At 38.8% G+C, this 17,474-nt stretch overlaps 6 protein-coding genes across 7 annotated transcripts; 5 read left to right on the forward strand and 1 right to left on the reverse strand.

Moving 5' to 3' along the window:
- The first annotated feature begins 78 nt into the window (after positions 1-78).
- Positions 79-1,971, forward strand: LOC108862414 (FBD-associated F-box protein At5g38590). 2 transcript variants are annotated; one of them, XM_018636536.2, is made up of 4 exons: positions 79-222; positions 345-1,180; positions 1,267-1,407; positions 1,490-1,971. In XM_018636536.2, the coding sequence occupies exons 2-4, from the start codon at positions 347-349 to the stop codon at positions 1,772-1,774; spliced, it is 1,260 nt and encodes a 419-aa protein (XP_018492038.1). In that variant the 5' UTR covers positions 79-222; positions 345-346; the 3' UTR covers positions 1,775-1,971. The 2 variants fall into 2 exon arrangements, with proteins under 2 accessions (XP_018492038.1, XP_018492037.1); XM_018636535.2 differs by having other exon boundaries at positions 83-222; positions 320-1,180.
- A 449-nt stretch (positions 1,972-2,420) lies between these two features.
- Positions 2,421-4,086, forward strand: LOC108858732 (syntaxin-81). Its single transcript, XM_018632614.1, has 4 exons — positions 2,421-2,513; positions 2,612-2,737; positions 2,830-2,961; positions 4,057-4,086. Exons 1-4 carry the CDS (start codon positions 2,421-2,423, stop codon positions 4,084-4,086), a joined length of 381 nt encoding a protein of 126 aa, XP_018488116.1.
- Positions 3,668-6,505, forward strand: LOC108862413 (uncharacterized protein At1g51745). The gene is made up of 4 exons (XM_018636534.2): positions 3,668-3,934; positions 4,057-4,416; positions 4,504-5,339; positions 5,495-6,505. Exons 2-4 carry the CDS (start codon positions 4,232-4,234, stop codon positions 6,184-6,186), a joined length of 1,713 nt encoding a protein of 570 aa, XP_018492036.1. The 5' UTR covers positions 3,668-3,934; positions 4,057-4,231; the 3' UTR covers positions 6,187-6,505.
- Positions 6,506-8,218: 1,713 nt separating this feature from the next.
- On the forward strand, positions 8,219-10,867 carry LOC108805117 (IAA-amino acid hydrolase ILR1-like 4). The gene is made up of 5 exons (XM_018577086.2): positions 8,219-8,722; positions 9,012-9,137; positions 9,225-9,539; positions 9,626-9,754; positions 10,257-10,867. Exons 1-5 carry the CDS (start codon positions 8,357-8,359, stop codon positions 10,659-10,661), a joined length of 1,341 nt encoding a protein of 446 aa, XP_018432588.1. The 5' UTR covers positions 8,219-8,356; the 3' UTR covers positions 10,662-10,867.
- A 233-nt stretch (positions 10,868-11,100) lies between these two features.
- Positions 11,101-12,346, forward strand: LOC108860892 (glycosyltransferase BC10). The gene is made up of 2 exons (XM_018634742.2): positions 11,101-11,640; positions 11,708-12,346. Exons 1-2 carry the CDS (start codon positions 11,101-11,103, stop codon positions 12,344-12,346), a joined length of 1,179 nt encoding a protein of 392 aa, XP_018490244.2.
- Positions 12,347-12,806: 460 nt separating this feature from the next.
- LOC108861034 (probable LRR receptor-like serine/threonine-protein kinase At1g51880) lies at positions 12,807-17,087 on the reverse strand. Its single transcript, XM_018634869.2, has 12 exons — positions 16,878-17,087; positions 15,732-16,760; positions 15,522-15,660; positions 15,368-15,439; positions 15,234-15,305; positions 15,070-15,141; positions 14,792-14,973; positions 14,105-14,475; positions 13,880-14,006; positions 13,692-13,754; positions 13,423-13,612; positions 12,807-13,341 (listed from the first exon to the last, which is right to left on the reverse strand). The coding sequence occupies exons 1-12, from the start codon at positions 16,951-16,953 to the stop codon at positions 12,933-12,935; spliced, it is 2,802 nt and encodes a 933-aa protein (XP_018490371.1). The 5' UTR covers positions 16,954-17,087; the 3' UTR covers positions 12,807-12,932.
- Between the last annotated feature and the right edge of the window lie 387 nt (positions 17,088-17,474).

A 17,474-nucleotide genomic window follows, 5' to 3' on the forward strand; every position in this document is an offset into this window, starting at 1 on the left:
ATGTTAACGAGAGATAGACCTAAATAAAGGTGACAACTTTAGGTCCTAAAAACGATGACGTTTTCTTCTGAAGTTCTCTTACACCTGAAGTAATAACCTCTCTCCGTGGAGAAGTCTTGAGACCCTCGTCTCCTGAGAAAAAGAAAAAAAAAACCTGTCTTTTCAATCCAAACAAACCTCTTCTGTCCGTGGAGCTGCTGTTTCGATCGCTTACAACGAGAGGTGAGTTTCCCCTTTTTCAACTTTAAATCTTAGTTTAGTTCAGTCCTCGTCTAATGGTGTCTGAAAGACAAACCCCTTTTTGGATTCTTATGTATAGTCTCTGTGTTCTTGAACTTGCAAAGAAATGGACAGCATCAGTGCTTTGCCTGATGAACTCTTAGGGAAGATACTCTCGTTAGTTCCAACAAAACTTGCTGTATCCACCAGCATCTTCTCTAAGCGATGGAAGTTCCTTTGGATGTATTTGCTTAAACTCGACTTCATCGATAGAGATGAGTCACTGCTTGTACTCAAGGACTTCATCCACAAGAATCTCCCGCTACACAGAGCTCCCGTCATAGAAAGCTTGCGTCTTTCTTTATACGAGTCAATAGAGACAAACATCAAACCTGAAGATATCAGAACGTGGGTTGAGATCGCTGCATCTCGCCATCTGCGTGAGCTTGACGTTTCTTATTCTTCGGATAAGAAAGAAAACATGGTTCCCGACACCTTGTTCGCTTGCAAGACGCTTGTGGTCTTGAAACTCAGATTCTTGACTCTCGTGGATGTTCCTCCCTCTACGGCTTGTTGTCTTCCCTCTTTGAAGACTTTGCTGCTTGAGCTTGTGGTATTCGAAGATAAAGAACCTTTTCAAGCGCTTCTCTCGATATGTCCTGTCCTCGAAGATCTAGAGGTGTGGTTCCGTGAGGATGAAAGTATGGAAGAGTTCGCTATCAACGTCCCGTCTCTGCGGAAGTTGTGTCTGCATGTGTCTTATTACTGGACCTCGTTGGAGCGGTATGAGATAGATACTCCATGTTTGGAGTATCTCGACCTTGCGGATTGGAATGATTGTTCTTGTTTGGTTAAGAATATGGCTAAGCTGGAGAAAGCACATGTGGATGTTGTGTCTTTTGCTGTCAAAAATGTTATTGGATCAGTCACATCTGTCAAGCATCTTACAGTTTGCTCTGAGGTGATTAATGAGTTCTTTTTGTTAATTTTATCAATTGCAAGTCTTCAATCTTACTAATCTATCTTTTATAATATTTGTGGGGGCAGGATGTGTATGGGGATGGTATTGTTTTCGACCAGCTTGAACAGCTGGAGCTATGTATTTGCAAAGATGATTCCTCGAATCTCCTTGCTCAATTTCTCAAAGATTCTCCAAACTTAAGAGTCTTAGGCATCTCTCAGCTAGATGTAAGTTTCTTTGGATAAACAAATATTGTTTTTTTTTCCTTTAAATCTAATTCTTCTTCTGCGTGCTTGGTGGTCTTCTTAGTTACATGGAGATTTGAAGATCAATGAGATGGGTTTCTGGAACCAACCGAGTTCTGTTCCGGAGTGCTTGTTGTCCAGTCTAGAGATTTTGAACTGGGGAGGGTACTTTGGGAGAGCACAAGATAGAGATATAGCGGTTTATATCTTGAGAAACGGTCGTCAGTTAAGGACAGCAACGTTCTGGGCTAATAATAACGAGCATGATGTTCCATACCTCGAGATGATCAAGGGGTTGACACTTTCTTCCCGAGCTTCAAGCACATGCGAACTCGTGTTTATTGATTGAGTTGCCTTGAGAGAAATCATTACATGTCTTTTCAGTTGTGTAGTAGAATCCTAATTTGATCTGTTCTCGTGTGTAAGCGTATTGCTGACTATGTATGTTGACAGAGGATTTGTGTTTCCATCTGTTTTCGTGTGTGTCCAACAATGATCAGATTGTTCCCTATATTTATGTATTAATATTTAAACTTATGCACTCAATCAACGTCTAGGACAAAAGCTATTCTTCAAAAGAAAGAGTGGCTATCTCTATACGAGAATGTCGAGATTGGACGGAGGATTTCAAGGACTCTGTTCGCAAAGCCGCTGTTTCTAATGGATACAACGAGGTGCGAGAGTCCCTTCTTCATCTCGAACATATTTGTTCAGGCTTTCTTAGATCGTACTCGTTGACATTCTTACGTTTGCGTTGTGTGGCAGTCTAAAGTGGCATCGACAATGGCTTCTTCTATCATACATAAGCCAAAGGAGAGGTCTCCTTTCACTAGAGCTGCTTTCTAAACGGTAGACTTTGTGGTTGATTCAGCATCACAAGTTTGCATTTTTACGAGTGATGTTTGATTACATTTGCATGTTGTCTTGTGTGATGTTGGTTTAGCTGGAAAGCATCAAGGACTTAGATCAGTTTATGATGAAGCATCGAAAGGATTATGGAGTTAGATCAGTTTATGATGAAGCATCGAAAGGAGTATGTTGATCTGCACCAGACTACTGAACAGGTAAAGGATAGCATTGAACAACAAGTAAGTCATCTAAGCTAGGCTTTGAGACCGTATTATATGATTTTTGGGTGAAGTTGTTGCAGCTTGAGACTTAAAATATGGAACTATGTGTCTTGTAGAAAACTCAGGAAGATAATAGTATCTTAGATACAACTCTGGCCAATCCGGAGCCCATAGAACCTGATGAAACTCAGGCACAGCCTTGTAGAGTACAAAAACAACAGCTTCTAGAGCAAGTCCTTCAGGTAACAAGACAACTATATATTGTTTTTTTAAACTTGCATGTGTTTCGTACTTATGCTAAATCTGGAGTTTTTTTTATTTGTAATTTGTGCAGAAAGAGCCACGTAATCTTTTAGATGGTGCTAGGCAGACGGAGACCAAGATGGTGGAGATGTCTGCATTGAACCACTTGATGGCAACTCCTGTTCTGCAACAAGCCAAACAGATAGAGTTTCTATACGATCAGGTTAGGACTTATCAACTCCTCTCAAGCCCACTTATGTTGACGCACTGTTTTCTTAGGATAATGCCTCTCTTTGCTACCCACGAATTTGAATTTTATAAACGGGAAAGAACCTTCACATAAGTCCCTGATACTGTTTTGTGGTATGAACTATTACTGTTACTGTTTTCAGCTCAGCTAAGTTGCTAAAACCCCATTTATATGTGTCAATGTCATTCATACATCTTAGGACTGACTTCACAGTTGTTTAATCAGTCCCATGATGTGGTTGCTCTCTCTCTCTCTCTTTGTGTGTGTGTGTGTGTACCTTGTGGGCTATTTCTCACACAGTTTAACACTAAAATGCAGTCGGTGGAGTGAACGAAGAAGGTGGAGCTTAGAAACAAGGAGCTTTCTCGAGCAATCAGCAGCAGCAGCAGCAGCAGAACCTTTCTCTTGCCGTTTTTCTTCGTCCTTACTTTCTCTGTTTTGCAGCAGCACACAGTTTGTGTAAACTTTGAACGTTCAAAACGCATAATTTATGAAACTTTGGAAGGGATTTTTTGTTAAAAATCACCGTCTTTATTACTAAAGCTGACACCTTTAGCATTAAAATTCACAGTTTGTTCAGACTCGTGTGGCTAGAGGATTGTGACGACGTAACGAGAGATAGATAACCTAAAGGAAAAGACAAAAGTTCTCTAAAACGATGTCGTTCGCTTGTGTAGTTTAGAGAGTCCTAACTCTCACCTTCAATGTGCTTCTTTGACCACCACCTCTCCTCTTCTCTCTTTCTCTCTCTCCATCCAGAACAAGCCGTTTCTCTCTCCTCTCCTCTCCTCACCTCCTCTTACACTCTGTCCCTTGGAGCAAGAACCTGAAAGGAAATGCGGTTCTAATGCTTGCAACTGATTGATAAACAGTCAGAACCCTATACATATATATACAGACAAGAAACGCCGCAGAGATCTCTGCTTCTTCTTCGGTGTATAGATAGGTTCGCTTCCCAGATCTCTCTTTCCCAGAAAACTCTTTCTCCCATTGTTTCTCAACTTGTGCCTTTGCGGTTGCATGTTGGTGTGTCTTTAAGGTTTTCCACTGCTTTTCTCTTGGTTGCAGGATTCAAGTGAGGTTCATGCTTTTGTCTGAAAGAGAGGTGACACCTCATTGAGGTTTTCAAGATTCTAAAGTTATGATTTTTTTTAGTTTTTGAGCCACTTTTGTCTCTGGGTTTTGGTCCTTTTTTATTTTATTTGCTGGGGTTGTCTTCTTTCTTTCTGGGTTGTGTTGTGTAATGGAGGGTAATGATGAAGACCTAAACTTGAAGGCCATTAATGCATCAGTAGGAAGATTAGTCTGGGTTCGCCTCCGTAACGCCTCCTGGTGGCCCGGCCAAACTCTCCTTCATCACCAAGTTCCTGACAACTCTCCCAAAGTTGGCACTCCTATAAAGCTTCTTGGTCGTGACGACGTTAACGTGTGAGTCTCACTCTTCTCTCTTTTCATCTCACTCTTGATATCTAGAATCATTGTGTATTTGTGGTTAAATGTGTTCTTACTTTCCAGGGAGTGGTATATCCTTGACAAGTCCAAGAGCGTCAAGGCCTTTCGTTGTGGAGAGTATGATTCTCACATTGACAAGGCAAAGGCTGCTGCTGCTGCCAGGGCTTCTAAGAAGAGGACTGCCAAGTTTACTCGCCGAGAAATTGCCATCCACATTGCTCTCGAGATTGAGAATTCACATCTCCCCAAACAAGACGACCACCATAGCGAGGCTGAAGATGGATTGGGTTCAGCTCCAGATCCCACTATCTCTTTCCAAGAAACCAATAACGTCGGAGCTTTGGTGAAGGTGCAGCAGCCAAAGAGAAGAAGAACACCAAATGACTCGGAAGATGAAGGAATCAAGCGAATGAGAGGGCTTGAGGATATTGGAAAAGAGCATGTCGGTGCTAATGTCGTGTTTAATAACAATAGGCAAGATGTGGGGGGTTTGAACTGTGTTGCTGATTCAGTGTCCAATGGAGACAAGGCATGCTCTCCGTTGTCGCTGAAGAGAAAAAGGTCACAAGTCATAAATGCTACTGAGTGCTCCTCCAAAAAGAAAAACCGACGCAGGCAACTGACAAAAGTGTTAGAGAGTACGGCTATGGTCTCTGACCAGCTTGTCACCTCTGGAATGGAGCCTGTGGAATCCTTGAAAAGTGTATCTGCTGTTATCAACAACAGTTCAGACAGCACATGCGAGAATGCTTCTGAGAATGTTGTTGGAGCTTCTCATTACAACAAGGCTAAAGACAGTGACATTTCCAGCTTATCAGTTTCTGCGGAGGAGGATGATGATCCTTCTGACCAACTCCTACATGATGTTCCACTAATCGGAAATGATAATCATTCTGCAGGTATAAGTTGCTTGTGCATTTATTATCTGCTATTATTGTCTGTTTCTCAATCTCTTAGACCTGACTGGTTGTTTTGGATGGCTAAATCACTTGACTCTGTTTTGGTTAGTGAACAATGTCATTTATGCTGACTACCTCCTCCATTGTCATTTTAGCTGTTCCGGCAGCTTGCGCAGTATCCTCATCAAGGAGAGCTCTTGTTAATGGACCTGCTTGTACAACTCCACCAGAGGCACAGCTTGTCATCTATGATTTGAACAGGATTGAGAAGAGCACTTCTGAGTGGCAACTTAAAGGGAAGAGGAACTCAAGGCAGATGAGTAAGAAACAAGAAGCGAGAAGATTTGTGTACGGGGAAGAAGCTAATAACAGCAGTCCTTTGCCTCCTCTTCCTACGCTGTTCGAAGTCAAGATTGAGGTAAAACCCAGCTCTAACAAACCCTGTGTTCCTCTGGTCTCTCGTATGAGTGAGTTGCATGGGAAAGCTATTGTTGGGCATCCTGTAAGTGTTGAAGCCTTGGATGAATACTACTGCAACGGTATGGTGATGTCTTCTCAAGCTGTTGTGAAGGCGAACTCATTGTCCAAGAAGAAGGGTAAACCACAGGGTGCTTTTGGGAAGTCAAAGAAGAAATCCTCTTCCGTATCGATAAAGACAAGGCGGCTCTCTACTCTAACGAGCCAGAGGATGACGGGAAGAAGCAAGATGCAGACAACAGGAAAGGCAAAGGAAACGGTTGTGGCTTGTATACCGTTGAAAGTAGTCTTCAGTAGGATAAACCAAGTGTTGAAAGGCTCAGCAAGACAAACGCAACACCGAGCATTGCCATCTGCAGGCAAACCATGAGAGAGAGAGATAAATTTTTAGGCTGCGTTAGAGAAGTTGCAAGTGAGCAAATGTGTATATAGCAGTAGTTAGTCGTTGAGGTGTAAAACTTGAAGGGTTTTAGGTTAGAGAGATGAGATTTGCTGCTTAGAGAAAGTTGCTCATTGTTTGTTTTTGATCTCTCAAGTTCTTGTTTTGTGTTTTTGTCATTTGAGTCTCAGTTCCTTTCATACATTTTGGTTCAACTCTTTCTTAGAGAGAACAAAAAGATTAAGGCTTTTGTTCTTAAAAGATTGAAACTTTTGTTCTTTTGAGATCAGCAATGGAAAAGTTAACCCAACTGTGTGTGTGTCTTTTTGTTGCCTCTTTTGTTTCGATTATTACATTTGATTTTTATAAAGTTAAGCTAGTGGATATCACCTTCAACATCGTGTCAACAATATCAACCAACTGAATATTCTGCAATATAGTGTGATTTAAAATAGAGAAAATATCTGAAGTAAATCGAAAAGCCAATAGGATTCATTGAACACGTTCTACATGTGTTATGTCTAGCTGTTCGTATCATCAACAACAAATGGACCGGCCAACAAATTCGATAAGAACCATTCAATTTTTTTTCTTCCTTTTCACGTGTCACAAATTACTTAAAATGAAACTGAAAAAAATGAAATGATTCTCCAAACAAGAAAAAATGATTTGAAAATCAGTACATGAAAATGAAATGCACTCTGTCAGACGCAAACTTTTATTTTTTTTTCTGTCTAACTTTAAACACTTTAGATCAGTGGCTAAGACAGCATGTTCGTGGGTAATGTGACCCAAAATTAGTTGTGTTATTATTAAATGTTTTATGTTGACTCTAACCCAAAAAAACATTATTGACCTCTATCAAATTTAATCTAACTATAATATAATAAAAATATAAAATACTAAAATACATTAGTAAAATTCCTTACTGATAATTAAAAATAAAAGAGCAAGAAACTCAACTACTTATCCTAATTATTTTACATTTTTATTTTATTTATCCTTTTATACATCTATAAAATATCAATTTTTACTTATAAAATCATTTAAGTTAAAAACTAAGTAATAAATTTATATTTTTGAATTTCTTTCTTTATAATCCTGTAGTTTATTTGTAATCAACATGTTACTAGTTTTTTTTCTTGTTAAAATATAAAATCATATAGTGAAAACATATTTAGGATCCAAACTAGTGATAAAATAGTTTAATATATTAAATGTAAATACACATTTGAAAATTTTAGTTTATAATAATATTTATTATATCAATAAATTTATGCATATTTTTTATAAAGAATACTGTGATTTAAAAATAATAATTTCTATAGCAACCATTTTTTGTTTAGGAACATCAAATGTTTTAGTTTAAGTCCACAAACATTAAGAATTTTACTTTTACTTAAAATTTAATTAAAACGTAAAACGAAAACAGTTCTCTCAATTAATAAATACAGTAAAACATATTTGTCTACCCAATTTTTTCATAAAGTTTAAACATATCTAGAAAGTTAAAAACATTTTATATTTTTAAACATCAGAATTCTCTTAAAACATTTTACTTTTTGAAATGAAGAGAATATTTAAATAAACAAACATTTTTAGAAAACATGTATATGTATGCTTGATCTTACAATGTTTTACAAACAAATGCTGTTATGATTCCTATTTGGCTGCTTGTGGAATTAGTTTTCTCCTAAAACTGTTGAATGATACTTTTCTTAGACGTCATAATTACAAATTCCAAATACAGAACTTTAACAAAGACACACGAATAACTATAGGAACCCCTTTGCTTGGCTTATTAACACTTTAAGTTTTAATCCAAAGAAGATCCCATCACGCTTTTCAAACAGTTATCAAATTGATCATTACAATTAAGGAAAATAATATTTTTCTTTATCTATGATAATTGATCAGGAAATTACAACTGTTTTTTTTTTTTTTTTGAAGAAAACACAATTAAAGTTAGTTTTTTAACAAGATCCCGTGTAGTCTTTTGCTTTTGCTATGTTGGATTTAAATACCGTTCTCTGCTTCCTGTTTCCCTGCTTCATCACCACGCAGAGAACTCTCTCTCTCTTCTTCGATCTCATCTCTCCTCTCTAACACCAAATCGATTGTGTTTGAACTTTGAACCCAATCGATTTCGATTCATAGAGCCATGAGTTTCTGCAAATGGGTTTCCTTTGCTTTGATCATCATCATCCACTTGCTCAACTCTTGTCAGATTTCATCTTCCTCTTCCTTAACCTCAAATGGGTTCTCTCAAATCCCTCCAAAGTTTCTTGCTTTAGCTAAAAGAGACGATTTTTTCGACTGGATGGTTGGGATCAGAAGGAAAATCCACGAGAACCCAGAGCTTGGTTACGAGGAAGTAGAGACGTCTAGGCTCGTTAGGACAGAACTGGAGAAGATGGGTGTGCCTTTCAAGTACCCAGTTGCTGTTACTGGTGTTATTGGTTATGTCGGAACTGGTCAAGCCCCTTTTGTTGCTTTGAGAGCAGACATGGACGCACTTGCTATGCAGGTAAACTGACTTTTTCAATATTATAAAAATTGGATGTGAGAGAAAACAAAAAAAAAAAACATTGCTTTGACTCTGTCATGGAACACTTGAAACGAGGAACATGTGTTCTGTCTCTTTCTACATGAAAGATTCTAGTTATATGTGCCTCTTTAGAGTAATTTAGTTAGAAAATTTTGAATTTGATTCTGTGTAGAATCTTTCTATTGGACTTATAGATCTAGTTTGTTATGTGTTTTTGCAATTGATTGAATTGTTGGGTGGATTCTTATTATTATGTTGGATTGTGTAGGAGATGGTGGAATGGGAGCACAAGAGTAAGATTCCTGGGAAGATGCACGCTTGTGGACATGACGCTCACACTACCATGCTTCTTGGTGCTGCAAAGTTGCTCAAAGAACACCAAGATGAGCTACAGGTTAGTTAGTGTGTACAAACTACTTTTTTTTTTTTTTTATAAAATCTTCGGAAGCATCCTCATCTCTTGATTATTGGACTATCTTAGGGTACAGTGATTCTAGTTTTCCAACCAGCTGAGGAAGGAGGAGGAGGTGCGAAGAAGATCGTGGAAGCCGGAGTATTGAAGGATGTGAGCGCAATCTTTGGGTTACATGTTACAAACCAACTGAGTTTAGGCCAAGTGAGCTCAAGAGAAGGTCCGTTGTTGGCTGGTAGTGGCTTATTCGAAGCTAAGATAAGCGGGAAAGGAGGGCACGCAGCTCTTCCTCAGCACGCTATAGATCCCATATTGGCAGCTTCAAACGTTGTTGTTAGCTTACAACACCTCGTTTCACGAGAGGCAGATCCTTTAGACTCTCAGGTATTAGATTAGATAACAATCTTTGGCTTTTCGAGTGTGTTTTGCATGGGGATGTGTTGAGGTAATGCAAGAGTGTGTGTTTGTAGGTAGTTACAATTGCTAAGTTTGAAGGCGGTGGTGCTTTTAATGTGATTCCAGACTCTGTTACTATCGGGGGTACATTCAGAGCCTTTTCAACTAAAAGCTTTACCCAACTCAAGAAAAGAATTGAGCAGGTCAGTACACTTGAGACAAAACTTTTAAACTCTCTTGCGTGTATAGCTGTCAGATGAGGGGTCTGCTCATTGGTTGCCCATGTTCAAATATAAATTAGCCTACTTTGGTTAGAGCTGGGTTTGTGGGTCAACCGGGCCCCGACCGCCCGCCTTGCATGATCCGCCCCGCATAGAAAAGAAAACTGTATTATACAAAAAATAATTATTTTAATCGTATATTAATTATTTTTAAGTAATATTAAAAATCTATTATAATTAATATTTATATGAATAGTAATATATACTTTTATGTGTATTTCTTTTTAAAAATCTTTTTTTTTAATTGGAGGGTTGAAATATGGCTGACCCGAAAATCAATAAATAAATAGTTTTGATTTAAATCAAATTTGGAGAAAATAAAAGTTTTATAAAAATGAACTTCTTTCACTGAAAACATAAAATCTGTTTTTATCAAAAACATCAAAATTGAATTTTTCAGCTAAAACTTGCAAAAATGTTTCAGGTTATCACGAGGCAAGCGAGCGTGCATATGTGCAACGCAACAGTAGATTTCCTTAATGAGGAGAAACCTTTCTTCCCACCGACTGTTAACGAGAAAGGCTTGCACACGTTCTTCAAGAACGTGTCAGGAGACATGTTAGGGACTCAGAACTACGTCGAGATGCAACCATTGATGGGATCAGAGGATTTCTCTTTCTACCAAGAAGCAATGCCTGGACACTTCAGCTTCCTAGGAATGCAAAACGAAGCTCATTCACCAATGGCGAGCCCTCACTCGCCTTATTTCGAGGTCAATGAAGATTTACTACCTTATGGTGCTTCCCTTCACGCCTCCTTGGCCACAAGATATCTTCTTGACTTGAAAACTTCGTCGCCTGATAAGAGTTACCAAAAAGATGAACTTTGATGCCATTTTTTGGCTCTCTCTATTCTCTATCTTCTGTCTCACCTACTCGTCGAAATGTCATTTTTCTAGAGAGCCTTCCATGTAAAGATCAATAAAGTGTAATGCAATGTGGAAATATAAGAACTTTACTGCAAAGTGATTGGGCCATTGTAATGGAAACATTTGTTTCCAAGTCTGGAGTATTAAATGTATAAACAGTTCTCATCGTTTTATTTTTATATTTCATAAAATATAATGTTCCAATGTGAAACTAAAAGCTGAAACCGTCAAACTACAGAGGGTGGCAACGTTATGCGTTTCCTAGGTTTATGCGCTTATGTTACACTAAAATGACAAATCTAACGAAAGTTTTTAGAAGAAAAAAAAACATTTCTCAATGGATTCATCTGATGAACATTGTCGGAAGCATAACCAAAATCAAAAGGTTGGGATCTTTTAGATGAAAGTGATGGATATGGAAGAAGGGGTTAAAGATAATGCTGCTGCATCACCACCACCCCCTAAATCAAGAATCACAAACCAATCTAGGGCTCTTGTGTCAATACGTCTGCTTCAGGTTTTGTTGTTGTTTCTTGTTTTGACTCTTGGGATCTCAGTTGTTAGTATTCACATGATCAAGTTCTTCAAGATTCAAGACCCTGTGGCTTCTTCAACCAATTTGGTCTCTATGTATGATCATAGGGATGTTACTTTAGAGAGCTTTATTAGGCCTCCTTTGAATGTTTGGCACACTATGAATGACGGTGAATTGCTTTGGCGCGCTTCCATGGAGCCAAAGAGACATGACTATCCGTTTAAAAGGGTTCCTAAGTTGGCTTTCATGTTTCTCACCAAGGGGCCTTTACTATTTGCTCCACTTTGGGAGATGTTCTTTAAAGGACATGAGGGTCTTTACTCTATCTATGTTCATGCATTGCCTAATTACAGATCAGATTTTGAAAGGTCATCTGTGTTCTACAGAAGATACATCCCAAGTCAGGTACTGTCATTGATGTTTCAGCTAACAACCACTTCCTTAGTGTTCCTAATTTTTATGAATTGTATAGGCTGTGGCATGGGGAGAGATGAGTATGTGTGACGCTGAAAGGAGGCTTCTAGCTAATGCGTTGCTTGATATATCTAACGAATGGTTCGTTCTGCTGTCTGAATCATGCATACCGCTGCGCGGTTTCGGCTCTATCTATGGTTATGTGTCTGGATCAAGATATAGTTTCATGGGTTGTGATGACGAGGAAGGACCTGATGGGAGAGGAAGATACAGAAACGGAATGGAGCCTGAGATCACGCTTAGCCAGTGGAGAAAAGGGTCTCAGTGGTTTGAAGTTAACCGGAAACTCGCTCTCGAGATTGTTCAAGACACAACTTACTATCCCAAATTCAAAGAGTTTTGTAAACCTCCATGTTATGTTGACGAACATTACTTCCCTACAATGTTGTCTATGAAACATAGGATTTTTCTGGCTAACAGGACATTGACGTGGACAGATTGGTCACGTGGTGGTGCTCATCCGGCTACTTTTAGTAAGGCTGATGTAACGGAAACTTTCCTAAAGAATCTTCCAGGAGCTAAACCTTGCTTTTACAATGATCAGCGGTCTCCTGTTTGCTATCTCTTTGCTAGAAAGTTTTCTCCCAGCGCATTGGAGCCTTTATTGGAACTTGCACCCAAGATTCTTGGGTTCTAACAGATCTTACACTTGTTCAATCTTGGTTTTGTTCTGAAAAGTGAGTACTTGAGTTTGGACTATAAAACACTATAGCTGATTTATTTATTTAATAAGTCTCTTAATTCGGCAATGATAATATTACAGGGTATTGTGATTGTTAATGATAGTTTTGACCTCACAGATGGTTGAATAAAGAGGATTGAGTTCTTATTCAGTCATGTTGTTCCTTGGTCAGGGGTCTACATATTGTGATTCAGACACTGGCCTATTCTTAATCTACCAAAGCTTACAAGCACAACTCTCTTTCACTCATCAAAGATCCTAATTATTTCTTGATATAAGCTCACATCTTTGTCATTCAAACCATTTGCCTCCAAAGACATTCAGAAAGAGGTACAAGGACACAAGAGCAGACACTACTAATCCACACACAAGCCCAAAAAATAAATAAAAAAAAACAGTAAGAAAAATCCTCAAATCTAAGATCAAAACCTCTATGAACAACCATTTTCATTTTTGTTACTCCAACTCACAAAAAGCAAATATATATTACAAATATTTTTTTACAGAGACCAAACATTAAAATACCAAAATCAGTAAATAATCATCGCAAACGAGGAGGTGGATTAGAACCAAAGCCAAGTGCAAGATCTTCAACTGAGTCTGTTGACACAACAGGCAGATCCTTTTTCCTCTCAACTTCTGCAGCCAAACTCTCCTTAAGAGCAGTCACTACTCGACTCATTCCAGGTCTGTCTCCCGAGTTTCTACAAACGCAAGCCACAGCGATCTCAACGGTCTTAAACGCAGAGGTTAAATCATAGTCTCCACAAAGGCTAGGGTCAAGAATCTCTTCAATGTTTTCTCGATGAAGCAAAGACTCAACCCATTGACTTATATGCATCCTTTCCTCATCTTTTATGATCGCGGGTTTGGCAGTAACGATCTCTAATAGAACAACACCGAAACTGTACACATCACTCTTCTCTGTCAAGATGTTTGATGTGTAATACCTGCAGTGAATCATCCAATATTTGTTTGAAAATAGCAGAGTTTTTGGAAAATTTTAGCAAATATTTGAGCTTAGATCTTACTCAGGGTCGACATATCCAGGTGTCCCGGCTATGGCTGTATTCATATGGCTTCCTTCTGCTGCATCAAACGCTCTCGAGAGGCCAAAACCACCTAACTTGGCGTTGAAGTTTTCATCTAAGAATACATTTGTGCACTTGACGTTTCTGTGAATGATCGGTGGCGTGCAGCCTGTATGCAAATACTCAAGTCCTATACAAAGACACGTGAGTTTCACACGTTGAGTCACAACTCTAAGAGTGAAAAGCAGAGTGGGTTTCAAAATGCTAACCTTGTGCAACATCTACCGCAATTCCAAGTCTATCTTCCCAGCTAAACACAGTTGGACTGCTCTCTGCACAAGACGAAGTTCAAAAAAACAAACACTGGTTTTACCTCAAGAAGAATCTAAAGCAATTTTAAAATATAAAAAAAAAAGATTATAAAGCATTTTGCAAGTGTGAAAAATCAGCAAAGAACCTGAGATGTGTTGTTTCAAGTTTCCATTAGCCATGTACTCGTAGATAACCGCCAGTTTATCGCCTTCATTGCAATAACCAAGCATGGTTATAAGGTTCTTGTGATGAATTCTGAAAAGGTGTTTGACCTACAATTAGCATGCACATAAAGCTCTTCTAAGTCTCCTTCCTCAATATATTACAAATCTCACGGCAAGTTATTGTCTTAAAGAGATTTAGCATATACCTCTGCTCTTAATTGTTTGTAGCCTTGAGAAGACAATGAAGACACAACCTTGACAGTCACTTCTTTACCATTTAACTGTCCGAGGTAGTTTCTCCCAAACCCTACTTTCCCTTGATCTCTCTCGAACCCGTTTGTGATATTCACAATCTCTGCATATGTAAACTTTCTGTTTGCCGGTTCCATATCAAAGCTATCCACTGCTGTTTCATTCACTTCATCGTCAGTCATTCCACTCTCTATTCTCTGTAGAGATGGACGTGTAGTGAAACCGGTTTCTCTTCGCTGCATTGATCGAGGCATTGAACCAGTATCTCTTCTAAGTAATGACGGTCCATTACTAGAAGCCGTGATTGTCCTGTTAACTGTTCGACCTGCAGCAGAATAGTAGAAACTACCGTCAAATGTTGTGAATAACCCCCGCAAATTGAACTTGAAGAAAACAAGAAAACTATAAAACAAAATTTGTATATTGATTTTATAGTTTGTATATTGATTGATTGTGTAAGCGGATAAATTAAAACCCCTTAGATCCGTATTTTTTTTTCCTTTAGGAAAACTACATTATCTATTATAAGCACTCTCCCTAATCCTGACAGGTATACCGAATGTGATAATCTACTGGTGCACCGAGATTTAAGTCACTTTTAGAATCAACAATGACCATTTCATGTAGACTAAGAAGGATACCTTGTTTTTTCTTTCTAATGAAGATAAACAGTATAGCTGCAGAGATAGTAGCAATGAGAATGAGCCCTGCAAGTGATGCAACTAAAGGAATCACAAAACCGGGAAGCTTCTTCTTTTTTGATTTGGTTTGTGAGAGCTCCTCACAGGCACCTGCAGCACAGATACTTGGATTCCCTTCGATACTGCATAATATACATAACAATTGATTATGAGTTAAATCAACCAAAGCTTTTGAAGCACGTAATAAATGCATGAGAAGGAGAATTGTGTTTGAGTACCTGATCGACAAGCCGCTTTTTCTCATGAGAATAGACGGTATAGGCCCACTAAGCTGGTTGTTTGCCAAGTTTCTGCAAAAAAAAAATCACAGTAGATAATGTCATTAACTGATTACTTAAGAGGGTTCTTTCACTAGTTAGGAGTGGTTGAGCAAAATACACACAGAACTCTCAGGAACTGAAGTTGAGCCAAGAAATCTGGTACCGGTCCAGTCAAATTGTTGTTGGACAAGTCCCTGAAAAGTGAAACACGTGAGCCACTTCTACTATTTGCATACACAGAAGCTACAAAACTTACAGGACTTGCAACCGTGTAAGAAGTGATATGTCAGATGCTATATCTCCTGTTAATCCGGCTGATGATAAGTTTCTGTATTTCCATAGAGAAAATAACCAATGAGATTCACTCACAAAAAATGGGCATGGATGGGACCTGTTGATATAACACTTACAAAGATATTACTCTAGGCATGCTTGTGCCACTGTAGGTACAATTCACACCTTCCCATGTGTAAGCTTGAGGCACACACGTGTCTCCTTCCCAGTTTCTCTTGACTTTGTATGCAGACTTTATATTCCTCATAGCAGAAACTATAGAATGCTCACAGTAAGACAGAACCAGCAAAACTGAAATGGACAAAGTAGTGGTTTAGAGAGCTTACGGTCGTTTTGATCTGTTGAAGATTGTGGAAGCTTGTTTACAAAGTAAGCCTCCATAGCGTTGATAAGAGGTGGAAGAGTTGAATCTCGAGTCTGACTAATAGAGAACTGGAAGCTTTGTTCTGACAAAGGATTTGAAATGGACAGGACTAAGGTCTCCAAGTAGTCAAGACTAAACGGTCTCCCAAAACTGTTTCCGTTCAACGAAATGATGAACTCCCTTCTTGCTACAGAACCGGAACTCGGTTCTTGAAGTTCAGTGAAGTACAAGTAGAAGTAAAACTCAAGAGAAGGATCATCTGGAGTCCATCCAAAGTCTACAGACCCACCCGTGGTTTCCGGTATAACTGCTGTTCTCATTACAGCTTGTGGAAGTTGGAACTTACCGCTACTGTTGCGTGATGGTGGAGAAGTCGACAGCTCACTTAACTGCTTAGACCCGTTTGGTGTAGATGGAAACCATTTTCTATCAAAAACATCATCTGGATACCTGACCGTTAGATTGGTCGACGACCCGAAATCCAACCGTTGAAAGAGCTGGAGTGATTCAGACTTGGTTGCGTAAGATGAGTCTGGCAACTGTCTAAGTTCCAAAACCGATATAAAAGGTGTACCGTTCCCTGTATTCACCAAACACACTTGTAACGTGTCCGTCAAGACAGAGTATATGATCTCTTTGGACACTGTTTGCTCGGAAGACTCCAGTTTAACACTGTCCCATTTGTTTGGACCCAAGTGAAGATCAAACCCAGGTAACTCGTTCCTTGTATCATAGTTCCCGTACATAAAAGCTGCTCGGATCAAATACTTGGCGGTGATGTTAACACCAATCGTGTAACAGTTTCTGCTTCCCTCTGGAAAACTTCTAACGGACCACATGCTCTGCATCATGTTTGCTCTATACTCGGGCGCCACGAAGCTGTTGGTTCCTGTGTCCGTGTAACTCGAGTCCGAAACATAGTCTATACCCGTTGAAGACTCGGTGTAACTCGAATTATCCGGTTGTAGCCCGCAATCTATGCTAATGAATCCTGATTCATACGTGTTATAACCCTTTTTAACAATCTTTCCGACATAACAAGAAAAGAAAAAACAGACAACAGCATAATCTTTGTTTGACCATATAAAAGATTTGAAACTTTTCAAACCTGTTTGATCTTGTGCATTGGAAAGATTGATGAGAACCACACAGCAAAGGAACGTAAAAGCCTTGGATACCATCATCTCTGCGCTTTCAAGAAGTCATCTTTTCTAAAATTGCAATTGTTTTATCCATTTCTGACAAAGGAAGCAAAAGAACACAAGAGTTTGTCTAGTTTTGTCCAAGTCAACTTCGTATAAATCAATGTCAACTTCATTTTTTGTTGTGCTCACAAGTCATACCGTATAAATCATTATCTTATACAGTTAGTAGACATTAATCAGCTAAACCCAACTTGTTTATTTTAGTTGGTTTCTTTGTACAACTTGTATCTTCTTGTATGCTAATGAACAGGTCAACTTTGAATTAGACAAAGACCAGAGACTTTTTAGTTTGACAAAAGAACCTTATGTTCACATGGGTTTTATTCTCATTCTTTGTACTTATTTTAGCCGAAATAAAAATCCGTAATTTGTAACCTTGCAAAAGTAATTCGATACAGTAATTTTGATTGAACACAAACCCTTTTCCAGTGATGTGTGATCTGGAACTGAGGGCGCCATTGACATTACTCTTTTGAAATAGCCGGTGGAAAGTCTAGTTT

Source organism: Raphanus sativus, chromosome 5, assembly GCF_000801105.2.
Source record: "Raphanus sativus cultivar WK10039 chromosome 5, ASM80110v3, whole genome shotgun sequence".
Taxonomy (NCBI): domain Eukaryota; kingdom Viridiplantae; phylum Streptophyta; class Magnoliopsida; order Brassicales; family Brassicaceae; genus Raphanus; species Raphanus sativus.